An 11703-nucleotide genomic window follows, 5' to 3' on the forward strand; every position below is an offset into this window, starting at 1 on the left:
AAGAAAGGCAAACAACACCTGCAGGTGAATGTGCACAGTGTGTCTATTCCCTGAAGCCACAAAGGGAGGGCACCCTTACAGTCATCACGCGGTGGACACAAACACCGTCCTCAGATGAACAAACCAAGGAGGCAGGGGCAGATGACGGGAATCCTCTGCAACAAGAACGGGTTACTGGCACACGCAGCACACGCCACCCTCAACACTTCCTCCAAGTGGAAGAAGTAGTACAATAGGGCCATATATTTCATGATTCTGTTAACATGGGATCCACATGAGGCAAATCCATACAAACAGAAAGAAGATCCCTAGTTGCAGGGGGCTGGGGGCTTGGCAGAGGCAGGGGAGGCACCAACAGGTAGAGGTTTGCTGCTTGTAGTAATAAAAGGGTCTGGAACGACGTAGCACTGAGGGTTGTACACTATTTTGAATTGACCTACTGCTACACTTTAAAATGTCTGCATCTGTGGTGTATATTATCACAATACAAATAAACTCACACTAGCAAGAAATATGCTGCCTCATCAGCAGGGGTAGACAAATAATGAAATGACTAATAAAGAAAAAGAGTCTACTACAGCCTCTGCCAAAATCAGTGTAAGAGACAACTATGTCAGACTTCCCCCAACACCGCTCACGTCCCCGCATGCAGACTCACTCCTGGCTCGGCAAGCAATGCTCCAGTGAGGGCAGTCAAAAACAAACCCCAGTGTTCATAAAAGAAGCACACCTGTGCCCTCACTGCAGAGAGTGTAATTGTCCACAGGGAACAGTCCCCGAGTGTCCCTCCTGCACTCCACTCCCTGGAGCACCCCTGCAGCAGCCTCCTCTCCTCTTGAAAGCTCCAGGGATGAACAGCGGGCTCAGGACGTGCAGGGCTGTGCATCAGTTTGTCCCTGAGGTCCCCTGCGTTTCCCCTCTGGAGCATGGCGGGCTGTCCTCCCTCCATGGGCTATTCTCTTCTCAGCAAAGCTGGGGTGTGTTTTCAGTTCCAAGGCATCTGATCTAAGACTTAAGAAGGCATCCTTGGATGTGCACTGGGCAGAGCCAGGCACGCTGCCCCGCTGAGCTGGCTTCCCAGAGCTGGGATGGTGAGGTCCCAGGACTGATCTGCCCCTCCCGATCCCACATGGTCTGAATGCATGGGCATTACCAGTTCCCAAGGTTGTCCCCCTTCCTCCATGTCCCCTGCAGGAAGCAGAAGGTGGCTGCTGGCTCACCCTCCTGAGTGACTTTGGGTTTGCTCCTCTCTTGTGGGGGACAAGGGGACTGGGTCCCAGGCTTTCTGGTAAGTCCAGTGCAGGCTGAGGAGCATGGATCACTGAAATGCTCTGCCCTCCTCCTCCATGGCCAGGGTGATTAGCAGTCGTCCACACACTGGGGGCACATGGGGCTGCATGGTGAGCTCAGGCCAATGAGGACTCATGGCTCTTCTCAGGGTCACTGGGCCACCACTCTCTGATGACATGGCATGGAGGAGGGAAGCTGGTGAGGCGCAGAGTGAAGGTGCTGACTGTGTCACTGGGGACTGGAGCTGAACGTGATAGCAGGGTTCACTGTGACAGGATCGTACCCATGTGGGACAGAACTGGCTGCCTTCAGTGCCAGTGCCCCTCGCTCCCTCACCTTCCCCCTGCCCTGTTGGTCTTCCTCCACTGACTCAGGGTTTCTGACTGGGCTGTGGGTGCCTCAGCTGGGTCCCTGGCTGTGCTCAGGGCACACAGAGCATCCCTGGGCCAACTCCAGGCAGCAGCTGCTCCCCTCCCCCCAGCCCCTTCCTCTGCTCCTCCAGCTCCCTGTTTCCATGGGTGGCCCCTCCCCTCTGTCTCCCTTCTTCCACACAGGAGAGAACACAGGGACCTCCACTCTGTGCCTGGCTTATTTCTGCAGGAGGACATCTCCAGTGTTGAGGTGAGAGTGTGGTTGTCACCTTGGCAGAGGCCACCTCTTCCTCTGCTGGGGCTGTGGCCTTTGGGCTAGCTCCAGGGTCACCAGGAGCTCAGGCTGTGGATGCCTCTGGACATTGCTGGAAACAGCCCAGAGCATCAGGAGGGTTGCTGGGCCTCCAAGAGTCGGCCAGACTGTCCCATCACAGGCACCCCTTGGTGTCCATCTCTTGGTGACATTTCTGCATTTGCCAGGGTGTCAGCTATGAGTCAGCATCATTTCTCTCTGTCCACAGGGGGGACACTTCCTCCTACAAGTGACAGGACAGGTGTCAAACCAGCCTTCTGCTTTTCAGGTCAGCTGTGGGGCCTCCCTGCAAGGACCCCTCACTGGGACTCCTGCATGAAACAGTGGCAGAAAACTAGCCAGGCTCCCCCATCCCCACGTCCCAGGTATGAAGCCAGCCATGCTCTGAGGACCTCAGCTGCCTGTGACATGGAGGAGGTGGGGATGCATTCCTCAAGACGCCCTCTCCAGGGTCCAGCACACCGCTGGCCGGCTGTCTGCAGAGCAGACCCTGTCTCGGCAGGACTCCTCTCCGACAGTCTCCCAGGGGAAATGCCTGGCGCTCTCTGAGTCCCATTTCTACCTGTGCCAAGGAGTCCCTGCGTGTTCTCTAACTGACTGATTGGTGCACACTCTCTGTGCATGTTTAGGAGGCTCCTGGGAGCTGGGATTCGGGTGCTCACTGGGTGGACATGGCCTCAGGGTCACTAGCGCAGCATCACCGTGGCCTCTGCTGCTTCCTCAGAGAGTCCCTTCACACTGCTCTCTTCTGGGAGGGACACAGGGCACTGTGGTCAACTGTACTCACATGCTGGGACAGAATCTGACCCTCCTGCCAAAAACCAGTGGTTCCATGGGTTTCCCTCTAACCCTCCTTCTGGCAGGCTGCTCTCCAGCCCTGGTGACCTGCCCCTGCTCTCCCTTCCCAGGTCCACCTGCAGGTATTGCATAGCCCTGAGTTCCCAGGTCAAGCACTCAGTGAACATGCTGTTCCTGCCCCTGTGACCATGCCCAGGCACCGGGCTGGTGAGTGCCACTCTGCATCCTGAAACAGAGCCAGCTGTTACCAAGGTGAACGGGTGAACCCTAACCACAGTCAGTGGACTCTTCAGTTTTAGGCTGGGAGAAATAAGAGTCTTGAAGATAAGGACCCCAGAGAATGGGGTTGTTAATGCCATTCTGTTTTGATGTTGCTCTCAACTTCCAGTTGGAGAGGCCTAAGTCTGAAATTGTTTGAAGTTAGTCTCAGCTTCCTTTCTGACCAGTAAGAGGTTGGCTGGATCAGGAAGTACTGCTGTTTGGAGTTTTGTCCACATGGGCCAGATCGGTGCACTATGAGGCTGGGGCTCCTGCAGAGTTCCATGAGTGGGGTTCCAGAGGCTGGGCCTGAGGGCTAATCAGGTCTCAGGGGAGCTTAGATCAACACACCCCTAAGGCCTGGCAGTTGCTGATCTCTGTCAGGAGCTGGATCTCCTGAACCTCTCAAGAATTCTACTCCAGGCACCAGGGAGCCAGTCCTGCACACTTTCTGCTACCTCCAACACCATCTTCCCAGGCTTTATCCCTGGGTGTATTCGTACCTTTCAGATTCCCAGCCCACTTCAGCTGGTTCCATGAGCCACCAGACTCAGAGAGGAAGCCAGTTGCACTCCCCTCCCTTTCCCTGACTTGAATCCGCTGGGCACAATCTTCTCTGTGTTCTGCTAGGTTCACCCTAGGCCACATGGTAGGTGCTTGCTAGGATGGTGTGGCAGTGTTTGCTCTATATCTGGGCTCCATGGCAGCAGCTGCAGCAATTGCTTCAAAGTGGCCCCTACTTCTGCTCTCTGTGGCCAGCTGAGAAACAGAGAGTACTTTTCAAGCACCAGTGCACAGAGGAGCCTCTGGGTCAGTAAGTGTAGGCAGCTCTTGGTCTCCTGATTATCCCCAAATCTGGGTTTCTTTATGTTGTCCCTCCTTCTGTGTTGAATCAGCGCCATCATCACTGTCACTGATATCCTTGACGCTGCAGCAGCTGGGCTCCAAGGTATTCTTTCTTCTTCGTTTACTGTCCCAAATTTCTAAGTCCCTCAGCCACTGAATGTTCAGTATTGAACTTTAGTGAAACCCCTCTTTCACTCACCTTGCTGAGAAGCAGTCCTCCTGTGCTCAAATCCTAAGCCTCAGAGAGACAAGGAATACAGCTTTCTTCTACTCTGCTATCTTCTGACCCCCCTAAATTGTGTTAAAGGTTTAAGTCACATGAGCCCAAAGGCATTTGGATCCATTTCTTTTGTTTTCTCAAGAGCACTTATTTATCCATTAGCCAATTTTGGTATCTGTATCAGGTAACGTACAGGTAAAAGCACATCAAATCCAGCTTGCACACACATACGTAGAAACAGACAGGAAACCAGGGTTGTATAACTTATCTAGATTTAACATTGGCCAGGATTTTTTTCCACACATATTTACTGGTGAGTTATAGTTGTACATAACGGTGGGGTTTGTTGTTATGTATTCATAAGTACACACAATAACTGGCCGATATCATTCCTTAGTATTTCCTCCCCGCCTTCCCTCCTCCCTCACCCTGATCCCTTTCCTCTACTCTACTGATCTCCCTTCAGTTTCCATCAGATATCCCCATCTTTTCCTTTTTCCCTCTCTAGCTTCCGCAGATGAGATAAAATATGTGACCTGTGACTTGCTGAGTTTGGCTTATTTAGCTTAATATACTGGTCTCAAGTTCCATCCATTTTGAAAATGACATAATTTCATTTTTCTTTATGACTAAATAAAACTCCATTGTCTGTGTATGCTGCATTTTTTTTATCCATTCATCCACTGATGGACATGGAGGCTGGATCCAGAGTTTGGCTACTATGAATTGTGCTGTGTTAAACATGGATATACATAGATTGCTACATACAGAATGCTGACTTTAATTCTTTAGGATAGATACTGAGCTGTGGCATGGCTGGTTACATTGTGGCTCTGCTGCTACTCTTTGGAGAAGGCTCCATACTTCAATAGTGGATTTCAATAGTGGTTGTCCTAATTTACAACCCCCAACAGTGTAGAAGTGTTCTTTTTCCCCCACATCCTCTCCAGCATTATTATTTATTATCATTTGTCTTCTTGATCACTGCCATTCTGACTGGTGTGAGATCAAATCTCAGTGTAGTTTTGATCTGCATTTCCCTAATTGCTAATGATGTTGAATATTTTTCATATATCTATTGGCCATTGGTTCTTCTTCTTTTAAGAAATGTCTGCTTAGTTCATTTGCCCATTTATTAATTGGGTTATTTGGTCTTTTGTTTGTTTGTTTTTGGTGCTGTTTTGAGTTCTTTACATATTTTAGATACTAATCCTCTATTTGAAGAGTAGCTAGCAAAGATTTGTTCCCATTCTGTGTGTTCTCTTTTCACATTTCTAATTGCTTTTTTTTTAGTTGTGCAGATCCCTTTGATTTGATGACCACTAATTAACTAATTTGATACCACTAATTAACTGTTGGAATTATTTCTTGAGATTTAGAGGTCCTATTGAGAAATTAATTACCTGTGCCTCTATGTTGGAACATTGACCCTTCATTTTATTTTAGCAGTTTCATAGCTTCTGAAATGATTCCTAGGTCTTTGATCCATTTTGAGTTGATTTTTGCAGAGGGAGAGATTAGGGTTTAGTCTCATTCTAAATATGGATAAGCAGTTTTTCCAGCATCATTTGTTAAAGAGGCTGTCTCTTCTCCAGTGTATGGTCTGGACATCTTTTCAGGGATCAGATGATGTTATTTGTGCAAGTTTGTCTCCTTGTCTTCTGTTCTGTTCCACTGGTCTGTGTGTCTGTTTTCAGGCCAGTGCCCTGCATTTTTTGCTGTTTTGCTCTGCAGTATAATTTGAAGTTAGGCATTGTGATCCTCAGGCATTGCTTTCTTTCTTTCTTCTTTTTTTCCCCTTAGAATTTCTTTGGCTTTTCTGGGTGTTTTAATTCTCAAAATGAATTTGAGAACTGTTTTTTTTTTTCTAGTTCTGTGAAGAATGTCATTGGTATTTTTGAATCTGTATATTGCTTTTTATTAGTTTGGTCATTTTAACATTATTTATACTGCCTGTCCATGAAATGGGAGGTCTTTCCATTTTCTTATGTCTTTGTCAATATCTTTCTTTAGTGTAATAGTTTTTATAGTAGAGGGCTTTCACCTCTTTGGTTATATTTGGTCTTAGGTATTTATTTTTTTAAGGCTATTGTGAATGGAATTGTTTCCCTGATATCTTTCTTAGCAGATCCACAGTGGTATATGGGAAAGCTATTGATTTTTGTATATTGAATTTGGAACCTGCTACTTTGGTGAGTCTATTAGTTCTAGCAGATTTCCTAGGTACAAGATCATTTCACCTGCAAACAGTGATAATTTGACTTGTTGCTTTCTTGTTTTTATTCTTCTCATTTCCTCCTCTTGCATAATTGCTGTGGCTAGAATTTTTACTGCTCTATTAAATAGAAGTGGTGAAAGTGGACATTCTTGTTCCTGATTTTAGAGGAAGTGGCTTCAGTTTTTCTCCATTCACGTGATTTTATCTTGGGTTTTTCATATAAAGCCTTCATGTTATTGAGGTAGGGTCTTTCTAGCCCCAATTCTTTAGTGTTTTTATCATGATTGGGTGCTGAATTTTGTCAAAGATTTCCTCTGTATCTGTTGAGATGACTAAGTAATTTTTGTCAGTATTTGTCTTTATGTGATAAATGTATCAATTTGCATGTGTAAAGCAGTCCTTGCAACCCTGCTAAAACCAATTTAATCATGATGTACAGTCTTCTTTTTTTTAAAGAGAGAGAGAGAAAGAGAGAGAGAGAGAGAGAGAGAGAGAGAGAGAGAGAGAGAGAATTTTAATATTTATTTTTTAGTTCTCGGTGGACACAACATCTTTGTTTGTATGTGGTGCTGAGGATCGAACCCGGGCCGCACACATGCCAGGCGAGCGCGCTACCACTTGAGCCACATCCCCAGCCCCATGATGTACAGTCTTCTTAATAAGTTGAATATAATTTGTTACTACTTTTAAAGGATTTTCATCTAAGTTTGTCAGGGATATTGGTCTGTAGTTTTCTTTCCTTGATATGTCCTTATCTGGTTTTGGTATGAGTATGATGATGACTTCATAGGGTGAATTTGGAAATATTCCATCCCTTTCTGGTTCATGGAATAATTTGGGGGAGCATTTGCATTAGTTCTTTTGTAAAGGTTTAGTAGAATTCAGCTGAGCATTCATTTGGTCCTGGGCTTTTCTTTGTTGGAAGGCCTTTTGTTACAGCTTCTTTCTCATTGCTAGTTATTGGTCTGCTTAGGTTTTCTATGTCTTCATGATTCAATTTTGGCAGGTTACATGTGTCTAGGAATGTATCCATTTCTTCTAGGTTTTTGTTACTGAAATACATGTTTTCAAAATGATCCTCAGGATTTCTATGATGTCTGTAGTGATTTCTCCTTTCTCATCTCTAATGTCGTTCATTTGAAGTCATCTTTCTTTTTATTTGGTTAGTTTGGCTAAGGGCTTATCAATTTGTATATCTTTTCAAAGACCAACTGTTTTTGATCCTTTGTATTTTCTTCTTAAATTCTCAGTTTCATTGATTTTGATTCTGATAGTAATTTCTTTCCTTCCACTGGTTTTGGAATTTGTTTGTTCTTGTTTTTCAAGGACCTGGAGATACATCATTGTGTTAGTTATTTGGGATCTTTCTGATTTTCTTATGTAGGCACTCATAGCCATAAGCCTTCCTAATAGAATCACCTTGTTATTATTTCAGAGGTTTGATCCAAACAATTTTGAAATTTCTCCCCTTATTTCTTCTATCACCCAATCATTATTCAAAACTGTATTGTTCAATTTCCATGTGTTTATGTAGTTTCTGTGGGTTTTTTCTGATTTATAATGTGATTCCTTTATGATCCAATAAGATGCAAGGAATATCAATCTTTTGAATTTTTAAAAGTTGCTTTGTGGCCTAAAATATGGTCTATTGTGGAGAAGGATCCATAAGCCACTGAGAAGAAAGTGTATTTGGCTCTTGTTGGATTAAATAGTTTGTAAATGTCTGTTAAGCCTATTTAATTTATAATATTTTTCAGGTCCAAACAGTCTTCACTGAGTTTATGCCGAAATGAGCCACCTATTGGTACCAAGTAGAGCTGAAGTTTGAGGGTCATTACTTTGTGTATGGAGGAAGGTGCACTCTTTCTCATCTGGGTTTAGTTCAGCAACAGTCTCTCCTCCTTGTGAACTTGTGGTGTCCCTGCAGATTCCCAGCACCTCACAGAATAGGGAGGAAACAAATAATAGCCACAAACAATGCAAGAAATAAACAACATTAAAACAAATGCACAGTCCTTACTATGATACCCACAACACTAATTAACAAGAGACAGGAAAGGTGGGGTCAGCAATTGCCAACAGCAAGAAGTCAATAACCATGAGCTAGATGCCAGCCATGTGGTTCATGCTGGGAGAGCTGCAGCAGCATGAACAGGGCAGGAGTTATGCAGACCAAATGTTCTAAAAGGTGCTGAAACTACAGCTCATTGTAAAAGAATGGGATAGAAAGGTAGGAGAACGTTTAGAATGCTCAAACTGAATGGAAAGAATGGAAAGAATGCACAAGAGAAGTATCCAGCAATGGTTATAAGAAGGAGGAGAAAAAACAGAGTACAAAAAGAAATGGAAAGAGAGAGCAAGAGAAATTGGCTGTTAGTGGGAGAAGAAAGCAGGGGAAGAGAAACAAACAAAACAAAACAAAGGAAAACCAAAATAAACAAGCAAAACTTTTAACCCTGAAGAGACAACATGGGGAAAAAGGATTGTCATAAAAATTCTGAAGATGAGAAAAGGGAAACAAATATGTAGGTGTATAGACCCAGGAACCAATCGGCACAGCAATAACAATAACAAAAAAGGGAAGAAAGAAAGAAAAAGAAAAAAGGAAGAAGGAAAAAGAAAAAAGGAAGAAGGAAAAAGAAAAAAGGAAGAAGGAAAAAGATTCTTCATGAAAGTAAAAAACATTGGCTCCACTTGGCTGCATTGAGGTGTCCAAACCGACGTCATCCCAGTGGCTCAGGAGGCTGAGGCAGGAGGATGCAAGTTCAAGGCCAGCCTCAGCAACTAAGTGGGACCTTGTCTCAAAATAAAAAGGGCTGGGGATGTGGCTCAGTGGTTAGGTGCCTCTGGGTTCAATCCCCAGTACTGGGGGAAAAAAAAGGTGGAAGTTTGCTGCATATGCCTGAGTGTCTTCTCCAGTTTTCTTGAGCTATGTACTGGGGCTGGGGTGGGACGGGGCTTGGACTGGTGACCTCTTCCTCTTTCTGTCACTTACTGAGCTGCAGCTAGAGGGGCCTGAAAGTGAGGCTGGTTAGAACAGCTCTGAGCCTCCCTTCTCACCGTGATAAGGTGGGATGGGGTGGGAAGGGTTGTCAGCTGGATTCTTTTGCTCAGACCAGATCCATGTACTGCAGGATGGGCTGTGAAAGAGTCCCAGGAGGAGGTTTCAGCAGCTGGGGCTTGGGGACACTCAGGCCCTGAGGGCTGTGCTGGGTGGAGGCTGCTCTGGAGAGATGAGATCAACACGCCCTGGCTCTGGACAGAGGCTGATCTCTGCTGGGGGTCTGCACCTCAGGAGCCTCCCAGGAGGAGGACTCCTCTCCACACATCCTGGAGTGCACAGCAGGGCACGTCCCTCTACCCCACCACAAGGGGGTGCTGAGGCTCCACTACAGAGGTAGGACCACATCCTTAGCCCTCGGCTACAGGACTCACCCCAAGGGCCTCTCTCCTCCCTGAAGCAGGGGTTGGGATGGCACGTCCCCACCCTCTGCTCCATAGTGGTTTACCTGGGACCCACCTCTCTGAAGCCATCTAGGGCTCACCAAGATGGTCCTTGTCAGCAGAAACTCAGATTAGTTGGAGGGGGCTTCCTGTGAATAACAGAAGAAACCCCTGAGACCCTCCCCACAAGAAAATTAGTAGGTGTTAAGGAGATCACACTGGGACGAGGGACAAGAAAAATATGTGGTTCTTATAAAACCCCAAAGCATTGGAGGTAAAAGTGTAAGCACACCTGTGGACTGACAAAGCCAGACTTCAAACCCAGGTCACACCCCAGAGCTTGGCAACCACCTAGCCTTTATTAGGTTATCAATGTCCACTCACTGAGTCACTGAAAGCACCCTCAAAGGCAGACATAATTACAAACAATGAACAGTGCAGCAGTAACAACACAGACGTGAAACACTCATGTATATCAGTGTCCACAGGACGGGATGCCAGTCATCACACGCATACACAGAGCATATGTAACTCTTCACGGTCATGATCGGCACACTCCCAGCAGGGCTCCAGCACAGAATCTGAGCGCATTCTTCACGTCCCTGTTCCTCAGCGTGTAGATGAGGGGGTTCAGCATGGGGGTGGCCACAGTGTAGAAGAGAGCTATGAACTTGCCCTGCTCATGGGAGCTGCTCTTGGCTGGCTGCAGGTACATGAAGAGGATGCTCCCATAGAACAAGGACACAACGGCCAGGTGGGAGGAGCAGGTGCTGAATGCTCTTCTCCGCCCTTCTGCTGACCGGATCTTCAACACAGCCTGGGCAATGTGTCCGTAGGACACTAGGATAAGGCCCAGCGGTAAGACCACAAAGATGAAGCTAGCAACGTACATCTCGACTTCGTTGAGCCTGGTGTCCACACAGGCCAGTTGCATAATGAGAGGCATCTCACAAAAGAAGTGGTCGATGCGATTGTGCCCACAAAGAGGCAGGAGCATGGTGAGCGTGGAGCCGACCATGCTGGTGGTCAGGCCCCCAAACCAGGAGGCAAAGGCCAGGCCAAGGCAAAGCTGTGGGTGCATGATGACAGTGTAGTGGAGGGGCTTACAGATGGCAGCATAGCGGTCATAGGACATGACGGCCAGGAGGACACACTCGGTGGCCCCCAGCCAGTGGGACACATAGAACTGCACCACGCACCCGCCATAGCTTATGGTTTTCTGTGGTCCCCAGAGGTTGACCAGCAGTTGTGGGACAATGCTTGTGGTGAAGCTGATGTCCAGGAAGGACAGGTTGGCAAGAAAGAAGTACATGGGCGTGTGGAGGCGCACGTCCACACGGGTGACCAGGATGATGGTGGCATTGCCCAGGATAGACACCACATAGCACACCAAGACCACCATGAAGAGGATGGGCTCCAGTGAGGGGCGAGCAGAGAAGCCCAGGAGCACAAACATGGCAGGAGAACTTCCATTGGTCATTTCCAGCCTCTGATGCCCAGAGGGTGGGGCCAAAAGGCCACCCATGCTGGGGGCACAGGACATGATGCAGGAAGCCATCTCACCACTTAGGAGCCAGCCTGCTACCCGAGCTCTCAGAATGCTCCTGGATGGCTTTGCGTGGTCTTCCTGAGGCAGAGAGTCCGAGTGAGAGGCCTGGACAGGCATGGCCCAGGGAGATGTGGAGGTTCATGCATGACATTAGCACTGGTTCCAGTGGAAAGGTCACTTGTGCCAGCAGCATCTGGCCTGTGCCTGAGTGTGCAGTGACACGGGGGTGTAGCACTGGGCAGAGGGTGGTGTTCCATGTGACGAACTGCAGGGCAGGAGTCAAATCAGAGTCCTGCCAATCACACAACCAGCTTTGTCCATGACATCTCCAGACTCACCCCTCCTTGCCACCCAGGGTCCTACCTCCTGGCCTTCCTGTGGCCATTTTCCACCTGA

The 11703-nt window shown here is 47.2% G+C and overlaps 1 protein-coding gene across 1 annotated transcript; it reads right to left on the reverse strand.

Annotated features, from left to right (window-relative positions):
* Window positions 1-10299: 10299 nt before the first annotated feature.
* LOC144249789 (olfactory receptor 2C3-like) lies at window positions 10300-11238 on the reverse strand. The gene has a single exon (XM_077791983.1). It carries the CDS (start codon window positions 11236-11238, stop codon window positions 10300-10302), a length of 939 nt encoding a protein of 312 aa, XP_077648109.1.
* Between the last annotated feature and the right edge of the window lie 465 nt (window positions 11239-11703).

Source organism: Urocitellus parryii, chromosome 1, assembly GCF_045843805.1.
Source record: "Urocitellus parryii isolate mUroPar1 chromosome 1, mUroPar1.hap1, whole genome shotgun sequence".
Lineage (NCBI taxonomy): Eukaryota > Metazoa > Chordata > Mammalia > Rodentia > Sciuridae > Urocitellus > Urocitellus parryii.

Excerpts from the sequence above, each read along its gene's own strand:
- LOC144249789 (XM_077791983.1), bottom strand. The coding sequence starts at position 11,238 with ATGACCAATGGAAGTTCTCCTGCCATGTTTGTGCTCCTGGGCTTCTCT.